General features: G+C 57.9%; 3 protein-coding genes across 5 annotated transcripts; 2 read left to right on the top strand and 1 right to left on the bottom strand.

Moving 5' to 3' along the window:
- Positions 1-1760: 1760 nt before the first annotated feature.
- Positions 1761-4938, top strand: Samd1 (sterile alpha motif domain containing 1). 2 transcript variants are annotated; one of them, XM_077795747.1, is made up of 6 exons: positions 1761-1815; positions 1933-3032; positions 3447-3741; positions 3829-3925; positions 4022-4133; positions 4224-4938. In XM_077795747.1, the coding sequence occupies exons 2-6, from the start codon at positions 2088-2090 to the stop codon at positions 4380-4382; spliced, it is 1608 nt and encodes a 535-aa protein (XP_077651873.1). In that variant the 5' UTR covers positions 1761-1815; positions 1933-2087; the 3' UTR covers positions 4383-4938. The 2 variants fall into 2 exon arrangements, with proteins under 2 accessions (XP_077651873.1, XP_026255527.1); XM_026399742.2 differs by lacking the exon at positions 1761-1815 and having other exon boundaries at positions 1916-3032.
- A 1445-nt stretch (positions 4939-6383) lies between these two features.
- Positions 6384-9285, top strand: C3H19orf67 (chromosome 3 C19orf67 homolog). 2 transcript variants are annotated; one of them, XM_026399860.1, is made up of 6 exons: positions 6384-6718; positions 7376-7520; positions 7642-7742; positions 7819-8004; positions 8373-8507; positions 8935-9285. In XM_026399860.1, the coding sequence occupies exons 1-6, from the start codon at positions 6384-6386 to the stop codon at positions 9107-9109; spliced, it is 1077 nt and encodes a 358-aa protein (XP_026255645.1). In that variant the 3' UTR covers positions 9110-9285. The 2 variants fall into 2 exon arrangements, with proteins under 2 accessions (XP_026255645.1, XP_077651875.1); XM_077795749.1 differs by having other exon boundaries at positions 7379-7520.
- Positions 9286-13813: 4528 nt separating this feature from the next.
- Positions 13814-16133, bottom strand: Misp3 (MISP family member 3). Its single transcript, XM_026399807.2, has 3 exons — positions 15011-16133; positions 14450-14523; positions 13814-14177 (listed from the first exon to the last, which is right to left on the bottom strand). Exons 1-3 carry the CDS (start codon positions 15576-15578, stop codon positions 14160-14162), a joined length of 660 nt encoding a protein of 219 aa, XP_026255592.2. The 5' UTR covers positions 15579-16133; the 3' UTR covers positions 13814-14159.
- Between the last annotated feature and the right edge of the window lie 2224 nt (positions 16134-18357).

The following is an 18357-nucleotide window of genomic DNA, read 5'->3' on the forward strand; positions in this document are numbered from 1 at the left end:
CTCATGTCCCCCTCCCACTCCCCAAAACCATTTTAACGAGGCTGGGAAGCAGACTGACTGAACAGGAAGGACCAGGGGTTTGAACCTCTGCCCTGAGCTGCTAACATCCCCACCCCCTTCCCCAGGGGGGCGGGGAGGGGGGCTTCTGCCAACCTTCCTTACTGGGGTCCCAGCCACTGTAGCAAGCCCTCGCCCTCTTCCCCCACAACACATCTTTCTTCACCCTGGAGCTTTGGGAGCCAGAGGAAGCAGCTGCCCCTCTCCCTGCCAAAGAGGAATCGTCCCCCAAAAAGATAGAGGGGGAACCCCAAGCCCAGGGTCTCTCCTTCCAGCAGCAGCCCCCACCCCAAGCTCCTTAATTTTACTCTCAGCTAGATTTTAATGCCCAGCCTCCTTCCAGCCCAGCTGGGAAGGCAACCCTACAAAAGGACCTGGAAAAGTCCCCCACCACACACAAGGGCCAGAGTTCAAGGCCAGGGTTGCTGGGGAGAGGCTGCCTGTCTTATCCACCCAGCAGCTTCAGCGCCCCCCATCCTGGGTGCCCCTCCTCTAGCTTAGCTGTCAGCTGTCCATCACTTCTCCCCGCCCTCTGTCTGATTTGTGCTTTTCTCTCTCAATAGAAAGATGGGGAGCCACCCCGTTTATCTCCATATTTGTCCCTCTCAAAACTTCTCCCTGAACCCAGAGGAGCTCTCAGGCCTGGGGTGGGGCCCCAGGTGGGCGTGGGGGCCATTCAACCTGTGTGCTGCGAAGGACGAGACTTCCTCTTGAACAGTGTGCTGTTGTAAACATATTTGAAAACTATTACCAATAAAGTTTTGTTTAAAAAAAAAAGTGTCGCTGGTGTTCCTGACTTCGGTCACCCACCCACACACCCCCAGGGGGTTGGAAAGCAAATTTCGGACTTGGGCATCCAGGCTAATCAGGCCCTGGCCTGGAGTCCTTGTAAAACCAGGTTTCCCTGGAATTCCACCACTTCTTCCGCCCCGCTAGAGAAGGGGGAGCTAACTGCCCTTTGACCCCGAATTCGGGGTCCCCAAATCTGTGGCGCGCCCCTCTTCGTCCGGCCCAGGACCGAGAGGGCGCTCTAGGGAGACGCTGGGGCTGGCGCGCCAGGAGGCCGAGCAGCGGCGGGGGCGGCTCTGGCAGGAAGAGTAAAGGGGGGAGCCCGCGCGCGCCCCCCACCCCGCATCTTCTGCGCGGGGCCAGACGCACCAGAGGGGCGCAAGGGCGGCGGCGGCCCGAGGGTCCTCGCAGCGCTCCAGGAGCGCAGCAGCCCAGACCCGCGGGCGGCGAGTTCCCGGTAAGTGCGGTCCCGAGAGCGGAGCGCGCCGGGGAGGCGTGGAGAGGGGGGCTGGGCGCCGGGGACGTCTGGGTCCCGCGCCCAATGGCTGGAGGGCGGCCGAGCGCCGCCCGCCCGCCCTGCCCGCCCCCTCTCCCCTCCCCCCGGCGCTCCCCTCCCCCTCCCCCGCCCGCCGCTTTCCCCCGCCCCCGCCCCGGCGCCAACTCCGCGGCGCCTCCTTAAAAAGCGCGCGGGAGTTGTAAGGGGGGGCCGGAGCGAGCCGGAGTGAACGAGAGCGCAGGGTAAAGGGGGCGGGCGGGGGGCCCGGGCTCCACCTTAAAAGCGGGCGCGTGGGGGTGGGAGGGAGGAAGGCGGGCGGCGGGGAGGAGGGAGGGAGGGAAGGAAGGGGGGCCGGAGTGTCCCGGGCGCAGGGCGCGCGTGCGGCGGCGGCGGCGGCGGGGAGGGGCCGGCCGCGCCGCGCTCCCCTCCTCCCTCCTCGCATCCCCGGCCCCGCGCGCGCCCAGCAGAAGCGGGTCTGTGTGTGCGTGCGTGCGAGTGAGTGAGTGTGTGCATATTTTTTTTCTCTTTTCTTTCTCTCACTGTTTTTTCTCTCTCGCTCCCTCGCTCTTTTTTTTTTTTTTTTTGCAAAGAAACAGCAGCGCCGCCGCCGCTCCGCCGAGGCGCTGCGCCCCCCGGGGGGGGAGGCGGAGGAGGCGGGCAGCGGCGGAGGGAGGAGAGCCGGGGAGGGGGGCGCCGCGCTGGGAGGGAGGCAGCGCGCACGGTGCAGCCGGGCCGGGCGGGAGGCATGGCGGGGCCCCCGGCCCTACCCCCGCCAGAGACGGCGGCGGCCGCCACCACGGCGGCCGCCGCCTCGTCGTCCGCCGCTTCCCCGCACTACCAAGAGTGGATTCTGGACACCATCGACTCGCTGCGCTCGCGCAAGGCGCGGCCGGACCTGGAGCGCATCTGCCGGATGGTGCGGCGGCGGCACGGCCCGGAGCCGGAGCGCACGCGCGCCGAGCTCGAGAAACTGATCCAGCAGCGCGCCGTGCTCCGGGTCAGCTACAAGGGGAGCATCTCGTACCGCAACGCGGCGCGCGTCCAGCCGCCCCGGCGCGGAGCCACCCCGCCGGCCCCGCCGCGCGCCCCCCGCGGGGGCCCCGCCGCTGCCGCCGCGCCGCCGCCCACACCCGCCCCGCCGCCACCGCCCGCGCCCGTCGCTGCCGCCGCCCCGGCCCGGGCGCCCCGCGCGGCCGCCGCCGCCACAGCGCCCCCCTCGCCCGGCCCCGCGCAGCCGGGCCCCCGCGCGCAGCGGGCCGCGCCCCTGGCCGCGCCGCCGCCCGCGCCCGCCGCTCCCCCGGCAGTGGCGCCCCCGGCCGGCCCGCGCCGCGCCCCCCCACCCGCCGTCGCCGCCCGGGAGCCGCCGCTGCCGCCGCCGCCACAGCCGCCGGCGCCGCCACAGCAGCAGCAGCCGCCGCCGCCGCAGCCACAGCCGCCGCCGGAGGGGGGCGCGGCGCGGGCCGGCGGCCCGGCGCGGCCCGTGAGCCTGCGGGAAGTCGTGCGCTACCTCGGGGGCAGCGGCGGTGCCGGCGGCCGCCTGACCCGTGGCCGCGTGCAGGGGCTGCTGGAGGAGGAGGCGGCAGCGCGGGGCCGCTTGGAGCGCACTCGCCTCGGAGCACTTGCATTGCCCCGCGGGGACAGGCCCGGACGGGCACCGCCGTCCGCCAGCGCCCGCGCGTCGCGGAGCAAGGTGAGCGCGCCGAGGAGCCGGGACGCTGCGCGGTGGGCAGGTGCGGGCGAAGTTGGTGGAGGGGGCGCGAGTCCCGGGTGGAACTGGGCGGCGGGTGGCCGGGGGTTTTGCGCGCGTTCCCTGTGGGCTCCGCGTGTGGTGACCTTGGCAAGTGGTTTAATCTTGCCGAGCCTCAGTTTCCTCGGATGTAAATGCCACTTGATCACAGTAGCGACCCCTTGGGGTTGTTGAGCGACTTTAGTGAGATTTGGCTAGTGAAGGCTTTATATTAACACAAAGCCTGGCACGGAGTGACTGCGTAAAAGTTAGTCCGTATTGTTATTAAAGGTGGCATTGGGTACACGACTCGGCCTGGGATCCCAGGATCTGGGTCCAGGATTAGAACAGCTGCTATGCTTCTCTCCCTGGCCCTAGAGAGGTGGAGAAGAGCGAGTGCTTGAGAAAGAAGAGGAAGAGGAAGATGAGGAGGAGGAAGATGATGATGATGATGTGTCTGAGGGCTCAGAAGTGCCCGAGAGTGACCGTCCTGCGGGTGCCCAGCACCACCAGGTTAATGGCGAGAGGGGCCCTCAGACTGCCAAGGAGAGGGTCAAGGAGTGGACGCCCTGTGGACCCCATCAGGGCCAGGATGAAGTGCGGGGATCTGTACCTGGCAGTGGCAGCCGCCAGGTGTTCTCCATGGCCGCCATGAATAAGGAAGGGGGATCAGGTAAGGACTGCTGGGAGGGTGTTCGATGGTCAGAGAGGAACCCCAGTCCCAAGACAATGCCACAGGCCCGTCCTTTTTCTTTCCTAGCCTCTGTTGCCACCGGGCCAGATTCCCCATCCCCTGTGCCTTTGCCCCCAGGAAAACCAGCCCTACCTGGGGCCGACGGGACCCCCTTTGGCTGTCCGTAAGTTGGGGCACTTGAGACATGGGGGTAGTGCCCAGGTGTATGTAACAACTAGAGGGGCATCAGTGTTTACTGGTACCCTCTGATTTGATGCAGTCCCGGACGCAAGGAGAAGCCGACTGACCCCGTGGAGTGGACGGTGATGGACGTGGTGGAGTACTTCACGGAGGCAGGCTTCCCGGAGCAGGCCACAGCTTTCCAAGAACAGGTGAGTTCCCAGCCCAGGACTTTATACACATAGGCACAGAGGACCTTGGCAGGGATAGGCTCTGATCCTCCCTGTCTCTGTCCCTCCCAGGAAATCGACGGCAAGTCTTTGTTGCTCATGCAACGCACAGACGTGCTCACCGGTCTGTCTATCCGCTTGGGCCCCGCCCTGAAAATCTATGAGCATCATATCAAGGTGCTTCAGCAAGGCCACTTTGAGGATGATGACCCGGATGGCTTTTTGGGCTGAGCACCCAGCCTTGCCCTACCCCTACCCACTCCAACCCCCATCTTGCCCAAGACCCCCAGAGTTCATGAGCTGGATGGGGACACCCTCAGCCCTCATAACAGACTCCAGTGAGGGGGGCGCCCTTCTCTGCTCTCTCTCCCCTTTATCTCAAACACACCTGCCCCCCAACACATGCCCTGCTCTACAGTAGTAGAGTATGGGGCGGGGACTGGGCCTGCTCATTCACCCCAAAGGCCAACCCTCCCCTCAACCCAGGACATTTTTGAAAAAAAAAATAGGGGGGCCTCCCATCTCCCCAAGATTCAGTTCAGCCAGATGTTTCTTATATAAATGTTTTGTTCTGCCTGTTCATTTTGGTGGGTGGTCTTTCCTTCCTCCCCCACCACCCATGCCTGCTCCCAGCCTGCTGCCCCTGGCCACCAGCCCCTGGGGAGCATCTGGGGTGGGTCCCTGGGTCTTCTCCTCTCCTCTCCCTTCTGTCGATCATTGCTCCAGCTGGCTGTATTGCTTTTTAATATTGCACCGAAGGTTTTTTAAATAAAATTTTAAAAAAAGAAAAGGGGAAAAAAAGAGTCCATTTTATGAATGGAGTTGGGGAGGGGTGTTGAAGAGCCTCCTAGGTGCACTTAAGCAGTTTTGGGGAGGAGAAAAAGTAGTGATCTGGCTGGACTGTGCTCTAGTCATTGCTCAGGGATAGTGTTCACCTAGCACACTGGACTCTGGGTTTGATTCCTTAGCACTGCAGAGAGAAGGGAGGGGGAGTAATCGCTGTAGGAGAGTGGGAATATTTGCTTTATCTTCTGTCATTTCCCCATTCTCAGAACTTCCCAGCATACACAGTAGGTGCTCAAATATTTGTAGAGTGACTAACTGTTAACTCCATGTTTTATGAGCATTTTCTTGATTGTCCCCTCAGCAGTCCCATGAGGCAGAGAGCTCATAAAAACCCACTTTATAGGTGAGCCATCTAGCTCGGCACAGCAAAAGATGCTCATGGTCACATGGGGGAGATCTGACACCTGTTGACTTTTTTTTAGTGGGGGTGCTGTACTTGGGATTGAGTCCAGGGTGCTTTACCACCGAGCTACACCCCCCTGCCCTTTTTTTTTTTTTTTTTTTTTTTTTGAGGCAGGGTCTCAATTAAGTTGCCCAAGCTGGCTTTGAACTTGCAATCCTCGTGCTTCAGCCTTCCCAGTCACTGGGATTACAGGCGTGCACCACCTCACCCAACTACCTGTTGCCTTCTTTACCTAGAACCTTTAAATGTAATTAATGTGCGTGGCTTCGTAGCTAATGTTCTATACTGCGGGCCTTTGCATGCGGTAAAGAATCCAGTCTACAAGTGTTAGGGGCCGAGATCTGTGCTGGGACCAGGGTATGAACAGAAGCCACCGGCCATCAGATGAGGTGATGGAACAGGGAAAATCTTCCAAGCAAAGATTTTTTTTATTGTTAGTAGGCACTTGTGATGTAGTAGTTGTCACTACCACTAAGTTCCTGTGCTGTTTCTCAACTCCATTCGTTTAAAAAAAAAAAGCCAGGGAGTCACAGGGGTGGAGCCTGAGCATCCCTCTCTGGGTTGGGACACGCGTTAGAGACCCCTCCTCCCTAGAAAACCAGCTGCTAGAGAAAAAGGTGCTGATCCTCGGCCACACCCCCAGGATGTAGCCGCCCCAGCGCGGGCCTGGGTCTCCGCCCTCGGCGGGCCCCTCCTCCCCAGTGCCAGGTGCCGGGAGCGCGCGGATGCGCGGGGCCCCGCGGGTGCGCAGCGCGGAGCGGGCGGAGCAGCGCGCCTCTCCCGCGTGTTGAAATTCAAACGAGGCGAACTCCGCCCGCCCGGTGCGGAGCCGGCCGAGAGGTCGAGGCAGGGCCGGGTTAAAGGCGGCCGCGCTCCCGGTCCAGGCAAGTCCCAGGCTTCCTGGGCTCCTTGGGCGGGACTGAGCCCGCCGCCAACGTGAGCTGCGGAGACTTAAAGAGTGCGGACCCCGCCCCCGGCCCCTGATGGCTTCGGAGCAGTGGTTCGTGGGGCCGCTCCCCCTGGACCCTGGAGAAACTCCGCCCTTGGACGACTTGGAACCCGGGACGCAGCCCTGCAGAGATCCCTCGTGGTCAACTCCGCCCGGCAGGCCTGAGGACCCACCCGAGCTGGAGCCAGAGGATGCCCAGGGGCAGTTGCTGGAGGTCCCTGCCTCCATGCCTTCCCCCGAGCCTCCAGCCCCTGACCGGGGGCCGACCCCAGCTCGCCTACCCCTGGACGCTATGTTCAGCCCCATCACGGAACAGCTCCGCTACCTGCTTAAGAAGGCAGATGACTTCCAAAGCTACTTGCTCTACAGGTGATCCTGGATGGGGTCCTAGGTCCCCAGGCTTAGGGAGATGGGAGATGGTAGATGCTCCAAATCAAAGACAGGGTCGGCAGCCCCCACCAGGGTCACAAACTCAAAAGCATCAGGAGCCAAATGGAGAAAGTCAGTGAAGCTGGTTGATGAGGCATACATTTCTGAGAGTGAAGAGGGCCATGGGACTGGGGCTGGCGACTGCTAAGACTGCCCAGAGGTTGCCAAGTCCCTGGAACTTTTTCTCCCTATTTTTAAATGAACTCCGGGGCAGCTAAACAAAACCCTACTGAGGCAGATGTGGCCCCTGGGTTACCAGTTTGAGACCCTAGAGGATAATGTGATTCCCAGACCAGGGGAAAAAGGGACTCTGATTCTTAAGTGTCATTGCCCACTGGAATCCCCTGGGAGTCTTGTTGAAACCCTAAATTTCTGAGCTTCATCCTACAGGGAGTTTTGAGCAAAAGTCAGTTGAGGGACTCAGGTGTCAGCATTTAGCAAGTGCTCCAAATCAAAGATGCCCTGAGAAAGGCCTGGCACTGGGGGGGCGGGGGGTATAACAAGGGTGGAGGCCAGGGATACAGGTGGGGAGTGAACAGGATGGGAGAAACTGGGGGCAGGGTGTGAGGGGTCCTAAAGGCCCCCTTCTCCCTTTAGCAGGGACCGAGTGCAGAAGGAACAGCTGGCAAAGGCCATGCCCACCTTCTTAAAGATGTGTGAGCCTTACTTCTTATACCTGGAGGCTGCAGCGAGGAGCATGCCCCCCATCTATGGAGCCCTGCAGGAGCTGGTTCGAAAGGGGGTGTGTGGGGCCGTTTTCCCAGTCCCTGTGCCTCTTTCTTCTGGAGGCCCCACACAGGCCTGAGGGTGAAGGGGTTGCTTCTGGCGGGCCCTCTCATTATGCCCATCCCCCTTCCGTGCAGCTGTTGGAGATCTCCCAACAGCTGACTCTACGCCTGGAACAGCTGGTCCTCATGTATGCCTCCTTTGGGTTCGTGGACCTGGAGGAGACTGACCCCCTGAGGTAAAAGAGGAGACAAGGGATGGGGACAGTGGTGGAGCCAGGGTCCAGCCTCATGTGCCTTCCCGTGTCCTGCCAGCATCTCCTGCTTCTTCTGTGGAAGGTTCTCCATCAGCCCTTCCCACGAAGTGTCCATCTTCAGATACTGTACCCCAGCCGCCTACACCGCCAGCCGCTTCCCCCGGTACCTCTATAAGAAAATGCGCTGGAACCTGGAAACCACCCCAGAGCCCAGCAATCGAGGACAAGATCCCCATGTGGATTAGTGAGTCCCTTAATCAAAGTCCTCCTCTTCCTATGCTGAATGCCATAGTGGGCCTTTGAACCAGTACCAAAGAGTGAAAACCCAGAAAACCAAGTAGCTTTGAAAGACCTCCCCACCCCACACTGGGGATGGAATCCAGGGCCTAGCACAGGCTGGGTTCTACTCCTGAACTGCACCCCCAGCACCCCCACCTGCCCCTTTTTAGCCCCATCCTCCCATCAAAATAAAAGTAGAATTTTAAAGAGAGCCACATCCCTGAGAATTTCAGGGCAACTTTGATAAGTTTAATCTCATCCTCAAAATTAAAGCCTTCCACAGAAAAGCTGGGAAATCATCACACTTAACTGCTGCTCTCTCTCCCCTCCCAGCTACTTCCTATGCTATCGAGATACATGGGAGGACACAGGCCAGAATCCAGCCAACTCGTGTCCCCAGATCCAGAAGCTGTGGTCCATCGGCCGATGGGTGCCCCTAGGGCCAGCTGAAGATGACCTTTATTCATGGTAGGAGCCAGGGCAGTGGCAAGGTGGAATTGGGGGGAAGGACAGGATCCCATCATCTAGGAAAGCCTCGACGCTTTACTTCCCTTGGTAAACCGATAACATTTTATTGTGTCCCAAAAAGTGCTTTATGCAGACTCGTGTAACAGCCCACTGAGATCTAAAGTAGTGGCCCCATTTACAAGGAAGAAAACAGGTGTTCAGAGAGGTTAAGTTACCTGCCCAAGGACATACAGCTAGTAGAGTGATTGGCGGTCACCCCAGGGGAACCACTGCTCTAAGTTTCTCATCAACAAGGAAACAACTTCCCTCAGGATTCCCACCCCCCCCCCCCCACACACACACACACCCGCAGCTGAAACAAAGCGAAAAGTGCTCCCAAGGGGCAGGGGGCGCTCACGTCCAGGCCTGTCTGTCCCCGGCCCCCTAGGATTTTGTGCCCGCAGCCTCCTGGGGACTACCAACAGCTGCTGACTATCGGCTTCGAGGAGCCGTCGCACATGCTGGCCACCGACCTGCTGGTGCAGATTCTCATGGGTCAGGCAGGCCCGGCCCGGCCCCCCAGCGCTGTCGGGCCTCCGGCGTGGACTGCGCAGGGGCCTTGAACCTGGGGAAGAAGGTGGGGGCTGGAGCTTGACAGTTCCAAACTCCCAGAGAGGGGCCAGGGGAGGGGCTCACTCGTTCTCCTAGCGCAGCCTGGCCTCGCCTTCCAAGGGGCCAGGCCGGGCTGGCCAGTCTGCACTAAGTCCAGCCCGGTCCGGCCGGCCGCGGAGCCGGGAGTGCAGACACACCAGTTTTGTGTTAAATAAAAGAAAGAAAGAGGTCACAGGCTCAGCGTCCGTTCCAAGCGCCGCGCCCCTCCCCTTGGGGCGGGTAACCCCGCCCACTAGCGCCGCCTTCTGGGAAACGTAGTTTTTGGAAATAAAACTCTAGTCGACCCGTAGGCAAGGGGAGAGTTTGGCGCATGCGCAGAGGTGCAGGTGAAGCAAACCGGGAAGTAGTGGTGCCTGTCAACAACCGGAACCCAGAAAACCGCAAGTTTCGAGAGCCGGGAAATTCAACGCCCACTGGAGGAAGAGCCATAGGGCCACGCCCACCCACCCGTTTTGACCCGGAAAAGGTTTTGTTCTGGAGTAAAAGACTACATTTCCCGACGTACCCTAGGAAAAGTGCTGGCGCTCTGTTTCCGAAGGGCCCTGTCAGACTTTTTCTCCGCCAGATTTTGGTTCTAGGAACCTGGCAGCTGACTGTTATTCGCCGAGTGTCTGGGGCGCGCGCCGAGTGTGACAGTCCCAGGGAATCCCAGCGTGGAATCTCTAAGCCCCACCCCATCCTTGGACTGGAAAAAAGATCCTGGGCTGAGAAAAGTGAAACTCACCTGTCCAGTGCAAGCAAGTGGCGGAGCCTGGACTTAGTCGCGTTCCTCCGATTGCAGCTGCTCCCCTGGGGACAGCTTTTGGATCCCTCAGCATTTTTAGAGTGGAGACCCGGATTTTGTGCTTTTGAGCAAAGCCCTGGTTTTCCTAATAATTCTTGGCACATGGTATGATCATCAACCCTCATTTACAAATGAGGAAAACGGACGTGAGAGGTAAACTGAGTCGGGACTGGACACCAAGACCCTTGCTCTTCTAGAGACCATTTCTGGCTCCATCAAGGATTTTTTTAGTCCACAGTCTAGGTCTAAAGGACTTCGAGGGGGTTCTAAAGCTCCCCGATACTGATTTGTGTTAGCTCCTCTGAGTTTTCGTGCAGTTGTAAGATATTTTATAGACTATCCCGGCCCAATAAAAATATAAAGTGAGCCACATGTGTCATTTTAAGTTTTCTCAGAGACACATTTTTAAAATAACAAGGGCTGGGGTGCAGCTGGGTGGCAAAGTGCATCCTCACATTGCATGAGGACCCAGGTTCCAGTCCCAGCACCACGAAAATAAAAACAAGAGGTCAGATTCATGTTAGTGATATTTTTATTTAACCAAATATATCAAAAATAGCATCTCTTGGGCTGGGGTTGTGGCTCAGGGGTAGAGCGCATGCCTAGCATGTGTGAGGCACTGGGTTCGATGCTCAGCACCATATTAAAAATAAATAAATAAAGATATTTTTAAAACCTTTTAAAAATAGCATCTCAACATGTAATCCATGTAGGAAAATTAATGTTTCCTTCTGGGTGTGGGTGCTAAGTCTTTGAAATCTGATGTGTATTTAACACAGCACATCTCAATGCAGACAAGCCACGATCAGCTGTAGACCATCTCCAAGCCAAATTCACAATATCCTTACAAACTAAAGGTTTCTGCTGGGTGGCAGCAGTACTGGGAGAGGAAGGAAACAAGCTTGATTTCCTGGGTCCTGTTGCTCAGGAACTGTCTACACTCATGATCCTCAAAGTTTAGCATGCATCAAAGCCGTGTGGAATGTTTCATCACTACGTCTGGCTGGGACCCAAGGATGTGCATTCTTTTTTAGTTTTCTGGTGCTGGGGATGGAACCCAGAGCCCTGCACGTGCTAGGTAAGCACTCGATCACTGAGTGAATGGAATGTGCATTTCTAACACATCATTTAAGCATCAATGATCCAGCTGGACCAGACACCACACTTTGAGAACTACTGATCTATATCTGCATCATAGTTCTCAAATAGAGTTGCACCTAGAAATAATATTGAGAGCTTTAAGAATTTCTGATGTTAGCTGGCTGCAGTTGCACATGCCTGTAATCCTAGAGATTCAATAGGCTGAGGCAGGAGGATCACAATTGCCAGACTGGGCAATTTTTTTAATATTTATTTTTTAGCTTTAGGTGGACACAATATCTTTATTTTATTTTTATGTGGTGCTGAGGATCAAACCAGTGCCTCACGCATGCCAGGCAAGTGCGCTACTACTTGAGCCATATCCCCAGCCCCCAGACTGGGCAATTTAGCAAGACACCATCTCAAATTTTTAAAAAATTTAGAAATGAAAGAAGTGTTGGGGTTGTAGTTCAGTGGTAGAGTACCCCAAGTTCAATCCCCAACACCAAAAAAAAGCAAAAAACTGATGTCATCCTTGGGAGTGTAACTCTGTGATAGAGCACTTGCCTGTATGTGCAAGGCCCTGGGTTCCATCCCCAACACTGAAGAAAACAAACAAAAGCCCTGACATCAACAAACCCCACCCATTCCTATTAACTAGGCATAGGCCTCAGTTGGATTTAATGTGCAGGAAGTTACAGAACTTTCAGGCTACACATAAGCAGTCCTGTCCACTCTTTCCATGCTCAGTTCTTAGGAGGAGTGGTCCCAGGAGTTGAAAACAGGTTCTGAGTGTTTCCATTTCCCATCTTGGCAGCTCTGGGTCTCTGCTGCCTTCCTCTCCACATTTCCCAGAGTCATGGTCAAGCATGTAGTCAGTGGGTGCATGATGGGCACTAGGCCAGCCTTTCCTGGACTACTCTTGGGTGCCAATGCCTGTAAGCCTTTTCCATCTACCCATCCCCAGCCCTGCCACATGTATGTGCACATGCACGAGTATGACTGTGTGTGTGTGTGTGTGTGTGTGTGTGTGTGTGTGTGTACTGAGGATTGAACCCAGGGGCTCTCTACCACTGAACTAAAGCCCAGCCTTTTTTTTTTCTTCACATTGAGACAGGGTCTAGCTGACCTTGAACTTGAGATCCTCCTGCCTCAATCTCCTGAGTACCCGGAATTCTAGGTTGTGCCACTGGGCCTGGCTCATCTATTTTATTTATCCATATTTTACTAGATATTTGCTGTCCCTATGCAGGGGATAGAGTTGAGCAGATCCAAGAGTTTAAATCAATTCTAAAATATTCCCAAGCCTCACCTTCCCTGATCTCAGCACACTTTCTCTCTCTCTCTCTCTCTCTCTCTCTCTCTCTCTCTCTCTCTCTTTCCTTTGTGGTACTGGGGCTTGAACCCAGGGCCTTTGTGCATGTGAGGCAAGCACTCTATCAACTGAGCTATATACCCAGCCCTCAGCACACTTCTGAGGCCCCCCCAAAAAAATATATTAACTGCATAGATACAGTGGAGCAGACATCTTAAGGAGTTCACTAACACTCCTGAACTCTACCTAGGGGAAAGAAATGAACCAGGGCTTGCAAATTGACAGCCACAGGCCTTATTGCAAACAGGTATTGCTTGCCACTCTTCTCCCTTCTACACTCTTTTAAGAGCTTTTCTAAATAGTCACAATTCTTAAAAGTTCAATAGATTTTTTTTTTAATGTGATGCTGGGGCTCAAATACAAGGCATCCCACATGCTAGGTAAGTGCTCTACCACTGAACTGCACTCTCAGTCCCTAGATTTCTTTTTTTTTTTTTTTTTTTTTTTTTAAAGAGAGAGTGAGAGAGGAGAGAGAGAGAGAGAGAGAGAGAGAGAATTTTTCAACATTTATTTTTTAGTTCTCGGCGGACACAACATCTTTGTTGGTATGTGGTGCTGAGGATCGAACCCGGGCCGCACGCATGCCAGGCGAGCGCGCCACCGCTTGAGCCACATCCCCAGCCCCCTAGATTTCTTTTTAAATTACTGGGTTCCAGTTGCTTTTGTTTATCACTTTGTTTGAGACTGGGTCTCCCTCTCTTGCCTGGGCTGGTCTTGAACTCCTGGACTCAAGTGATCCTCCTTCCTGAGCCTCTGCAGTAACTGGGACCATGGGAGTGGACCACTGCAACGGGCTTCCGGTTGCTTTCCTAAAACAGCAATTCTGACCCACTCACGGACTTGCTCATTCATCAGAGACCCAGGGCTGCCAAGATGGGGAATGGAAACACTCAGAACCTGTTTTAACTCCTGGGACCACTCCTCCTAAGGACTGAAGGATGATTACCAGGAACTGCTGAAGTCAAGGAAGAGCTTGGACCCTCATCGCTACTTTTTTTTTCCAGTTACCGTTTTCATCCTTAGAACAGGAACAGCCTCATACCATCTCCTCTGTCTAGCTGGCGCCCAGATCACAGCACGCCGTGTCACCAATAAAAGTTGAATATAACCGCCGCCCGTGAGCTAGTCAGAGTGCCACATTTTCAGCCTGCGCCGCCAGGGGGCAGTAGGACCCCGGCCGGGTGGGTTTGGCACTGGGAGGCGGAGAGGCTGGGAGGCAGGGAGGCTGGGAGGCGGACAGCTGGGCAGCCAAGCGGCCGGGCAGCAGGGAGATAAGTGTGCATTCCGCATTCCGGCATTCCGGCCGACGCCTCCTGTGGCTTTCTCTGGCCTCTCTCCGACCGCTCCCGCCCCACCCCAGACCAAGAGGACTGAAAAGAAACCAGCTTGCACAGCCCAGGAAAAACGGGGCTTTATTGCGGGGGTGGGGGGGGGGGAGGGACGGTGACCCCGGCCCTCTAACAATCGAAAGGTTAGTTCAGTTAGACTAAGAAGGGTTGAACAGTCACGGTTTGTAGATGGTGGTCAGTTTCCTAGTGGAGACTAAACCATTTTACAGAAGGGACTGGTCAGTTTCACAAAGTGAAAACAGAATGGGCTGGTTGATTTCAAGTTCACCAGTGCAGAGGACTGACCCCTCTTAAAGCCTTCTGCTGAAGCTGGGGGATCGGGAGGGTGGGCAGGGAAGTCCTGCTGGGCGTCGCTAACCCGGTCCTCCCACCGGTATGTTAATTCAAGCCAGGGGTCCCAGCCTATTCAAACTTCAAGGTTTGCGCTCCTCCTGAGAAGAGAGGGACACACGAAGGCCACCCTTAGGGGACCCACGCACCGCATCCAGGCGTGGGGTGGGGCAGTTGGAGCCCCAAGACCACCTCCTCCCTTTAACCCACCCACCTCACCCCCGCCTGGGCTGGGCTAGGATTTCAGGTCTGGGCCAGAGTAGTGTCCCAGGGGGAGGGGACAGGGGCGGGGATGCTCTTTTTCCCTCCCAGAGTCCGGGAGCCACAGGCGTGGTGGGAGGGGCGACAAGCACTTGGGGAAGGGGGTTCCCACCTGCTCCAGGCCGTTCTCCGAAGCCTTCCTGCGGGGGGGCCAGATCACTGCCAACTTTCCATTGCCCCTGCTCGCTGCGGGGGAAGGGACGCTCAGCCTGCTTGGCCCCCTCCTTTCACCAGCTGGAGGCGGCCAGGACGAAGGAGGCCGGCCGCACCCCTTAAACACATACAGGTGTTCACCCCCCTCCTCCCCTGGGAGGCCTCCACCCAGTTCTAGGGATTCCGAAACTTGAGAAAGGCGAACCCAGAGTGGAGGCAGGAACCCGAAAACTCAGAGGGCGGATCCAAGAGCCCTAGAGAGGGGTCAGGGTTTCCTGAAACGAGCCCCCACCGCCGAAACCCAAGTCGTGCGGATCTGGGAGTCATTCCCGCTGGGGGTGGAGCACAGGGAGTCGACAGCCCAGAGGAGTGGCCAGGGGACGGAGACTTGAGAAGGGTCCCAGGAATCTGGGGGCCTGAAAGGGGAACCCCGAGAATCGGAGGGCCAGAGAAAGGGTCACAGGAGTGGGCGATTGTTGGGAGCAGCTGGAGCTGTGGGATCCCACGCGTCGCGGCTTACCCGTGAGGCTCGGCGCGGGTTCCTGGAACTCAGTGGTACCGTAGACGCTGCGCCTCTGGCGCTGCCACTCCCGCTCGCGCTCGCGCACTTCGCGCACCTCTTGCTCCAGCAGTGACGGTGCGATGGGCGGCGGGGCGCGGGCCAGCACTGGGCACCGGCCCTGCACGGCCGAGCGCTGCCGGCCTCCAGGCTCCGGCAGCCGCTGTGAGCCCGCGCTGCCCTCCTCGGCCGCCGAGGAGCTGTTCTCCGCGGCGGCCTCGAAGAAGCGCTTGAGCTCGCCCAGCGGCTGCGAGGGCGAACGGGCGCTCGGCTCGGGGGCCGCGGGGCGAGCCAGCGCCGCCTGCCGGTGAGCCTCCCGCTCGATGTCTCGTTGCATCTTTGCGCCCGCCCGCGCGCGCCCCAAGGCGCGCGGGAGCGCGGGGCCCGGACCTGGCCGACTGAGCACCGGCCGCACGCGCAGCTCGACCAGTTCCTGGCCTGCGCGGCTGGAGCTCAGGCCCCGGCTCCGTCGCAGGCTCTCCTCGCGTTCGCAGCTGCGGCGGATTTCGCGCTCGATGGGCGTCTCCATGAGCAGCTCCGCGGCGAGCCGTTGGGGTGCCTCAGGACTCAGTGGAAATCGCAACTGGGGGACTTCCGGGCCTGACCCGGAGGAGGAGGAGGTCTCAGGGCCAGGAGCTGAACACTGCCCTGCGACCTCTGCGCTCTGCACTGCAGGCAGCCCAGGGTCGGCGCTACCTGGCCCCGGACTCACGGAGCCTGCAGCAGCGGACCGCCCGGGGCGCTCTGCGACCCGCTCGGCTGATGGTTGCAGGACTTCGCTCTCTTGCTCTGGAGCCCCAACGTCCTGCGCTGATGAGGGAAAGAGATCCTCGCCGCCCAGCCTGAAGACCTCAGTGCCCTGCTCTGCAGCAGGCTCCGGGGCTTCGCTGTCTGGCCCGGGGGGCTCGTGGCTTTGCTCTTCAGACGACCCCAGGGCTCTGCTCTCCCTCCCGGGGACCTCGGTGTCCAGGGTTAGGAGCAGCTTGGGAGCCTAAGTTCCCAGACTCTGGGTTTTGATGCCCAGAGCCAGGATACCGTGCCCTATGAGGCACCTGTGGCCGCAGTCTCCGCCCGTGGTTCTAAGGCGTCGCCCGCGCCCGCAGCTTTCCGGACCCGCCTCTGGCCTCGGAGAACGGCCCCTGGGGGCAGGGCTGGGCACCGCCCCCGGCACCTGCCTGAAGGACTCCAGCTCCGCCCCGGCCCCGCCCTCGGGGCGGGGGCGCCTTGCCGGGGGACTGGATTTCTTGCCCTGGTCCTCTGGGGTCAGCTTAGGGCACAGAACTCCTCTAAAAAGCGTTACCTGGACCCCGCCGCTACCCAGGGAGTCACTCTGCGTGCCGGGTTCTCTCGCTGCCCGCACATTGGCTCTTTTTTCGTTCAATGTCCCCGGCAAAAAGCCGGGTTGGGCCTCTAAAACAGGAGTCTTCTTGTGGGGGTGTCCCCCTGATGGTCATCCTTGTCCAGAAGGTGTCTGCCGGCGGCCAGCTATGCCCCTGGCCTCTGGGCCAGCCCCTTACTTTCCACCCTTGCGGCGCGCAGCTCTGGCCCGAGGGGGCGCCAGGATCCGCCTAAAGGCGCGCGGGTCGGCCGGCTCCCTCCCAGCTCTGGCCTCAGCAAGGTTCGGAATGGTGCGCTGCTGCCTCACCAAGCCCAGAAGCGGCTTCCCTTTCCCGCCCTGGAGAGTCCACGCGGCGTAAGCGCCAAGAGCACTTCTGCACTCAGGAAATAAGGAGAGCTCTCCCAGGGAGCCGCGAGCTGTGGCGGTTGAAGGACGGTCACCTTGGGCTCTGGCGGCGTTCAGTCTAGCGCCAGGGAGCAGCTCCCTTTGGAGCAAATTCTGTCATTCAAGGGCAGGATCACAGACTCCGCGCGTGTGCCACCCACCTGCAGGGACATTTTCCATTCTTCCCGCTGATCCAAGCAGGCTTTCAACAGAACCCTATCCCCCAGCCCACCCGCCACACACAGACGTACACACTATTCCAGGGTGATCAGGAGAAAGACACTTACCTATAGAAAACAGGGGGGGGGGAGCCTTCTGGCCTCAGAAACCCCAAATAATCCAACTATTTTATCACCCCTTCCTGCCTACGCTTCCTCTTTTCCACCCTTTTCCTCTTCCCTCTCCTTAATCCCAACCTCTGACCCTCTGACCCTCTGACCCTGCTGGCCTAATTAGAGTCAGCCAACCTGGCTTCTCTCCCTCCCATAATCTGAGCAAGGTGTGAACCTTCTCCAGAGCTCAGTCTTCTTATCTGTAAAATGGGTCGGGATGACCGTTGCCTAACTCAGTTGGAAGATTGTTGAAGGTTCAAGCTTTATGTTTCCAGGGGCTGGGGTTGTGGCTCAGTGTAGAGAGCACTTGTCTAGCATGTGGGAGGCCCTGGGTTCCATCCTTGGCACTACATATAAATAAATAAAAAAGTTCCACTGACAACTAAAAAAAATATTTTAAAAATAGGAAAAAACTGGGCTGGGGTTGTGGCTCAGTGGTGGAGCACTGGCCTAGCATGCACAAGGCACTGGGTTCGATCCTCAGCACCACATCCATGTCCAATAAAGATATTGTGTGCACCTAAAACTAAAACTCTGGCCATGCTAACCTGGCTCTGGGCCTGCAGCTCTATGACCTCTGTTGAAGGCCTGGTTGCTGGCTCTGTCCCACGCCGTCCTTCATCCTAAGGGACACCAGCCTCTCCTGGTTCCTCCTGCCTCACAGGCAACCCTTCTCAGGCTTCAGATCCACATGTGCCGACAAGTTTCTTTCCCTCTGGCTTCAGCAGAAGGGAGAGAGAAGAGCAAGCCCAGGATTTGAATTCCATGTCCTCTCCCTCCAAGCCCCTTTGGGGACATCCCAGTAGCAGCTCCACATGGCTCTCTTTGGGGGCCAAGAGGGTACACAATCTACCGGGCCTCCAGGGGTGACCTTTGTAAATGGTTGCTTCATTCAGTTCTCATCGGTTACTGTTTTTGAATGCATGATCTCTTCCTGCTATGACACAGACCCTGAAAAATTCCAGTCTCATGCTTTAAGCACCATCTCTGTGCAGGTGGCTCCCAAATTTATGTCCCCAGCCCTGGGTTTCCCCTGGGCTTTGGACCCACGTCCAACAGCGTCCGTCTGATGGATTTCCCCAAACTCTTCCAAGACTGAATTCTAGATCCCGACCCTGCTCCGCCCCACCAAAAGTCACAACTGCACCTGTTCATGCCCCACTCTAGGAGGCAGCCCCGATTTCCCTCTTTCCCCCTCCAATCTCAGCAAACCCCTGCGGCTCTGCCTCCAGTCATATTCTGAATTCATCCAC

This window comes from Urocitellus parryii, chromosome 3 (genome assembly GCF_045843805.1).
Source record: "Urocitellus parryii isolate mUroPar1 chromosome 3, mUroPar1.hap1, whole genome shotgun sequence".
Lineage (NCBI taxonomy): Eukaryota > Metazoa > Chordata > Mammalia > Rodentia > Sciuridae > Urocitellus > Urocitellus parryii.

Excerpts from the sequence above, each read along its gene's own strand:
- Samd1 (XM_077795747.1), top strand. The coding sequence starts at position 2,088 with ATGGCGGGGCCCCCGGCCCTACCCCCGCCAGAGACGGCGGCGGCCGCC. Across the intron at positions 3,926-4,021 it reads GGGACCCCCTTTGGCTGTCC|TCCCGGACGCAAGGAGAAGC; the intron begins GTAAGTTGGGGC and ends GATTTGATGCAG. Across the intron at positions 4,134-4,223 it reads CCACAGCTTTCCAAGAACAG|GAAATCGACGGCAAGTCTTT; the intron begins GTGAGTTCCCAG and ends TGTCCCTCCCAG.
- C3H19orf67 (XM_026399860.1), top strand. The coding sequence starts at position 6,384 with ATGGCTTCGGAGCAGTGGTTCGTGGGGCCGCTCCCCCTGGACCCTGGA. Across the intron at positions 6,719-7,375 it reads CAAAGCTACTTGCTCTACAG|CAGGGACCGAGTGCAGAAGG; the intron begins GTGATCCTGGAT and ends TTCTCCCTTTAG. Across the intron at positions 7,743-7,818 it reads GAGGAGACTGACCCCCTGAG|CATCTCCTGCTTCTTCTGTG; the intron begins GTAAAAGAGGAG and ends GTGTCCTGCCAG.
- Misp3 (XM_026399807.2), bottom strand. The coding sequence starts at position 15,578 with ATGGAGACGCCCATCGAGCGCGAAATCCGCCGCAGCTGCGAACGCGAG. Across the intron at positions 14,524-15,010 it reads ACCCGCGCCGAGCCTCACGG|CGAGCAGGGGCAATGGAAAG; the intron begins GTAAGCCGCGAC and ends CTTCCCCCGCAG.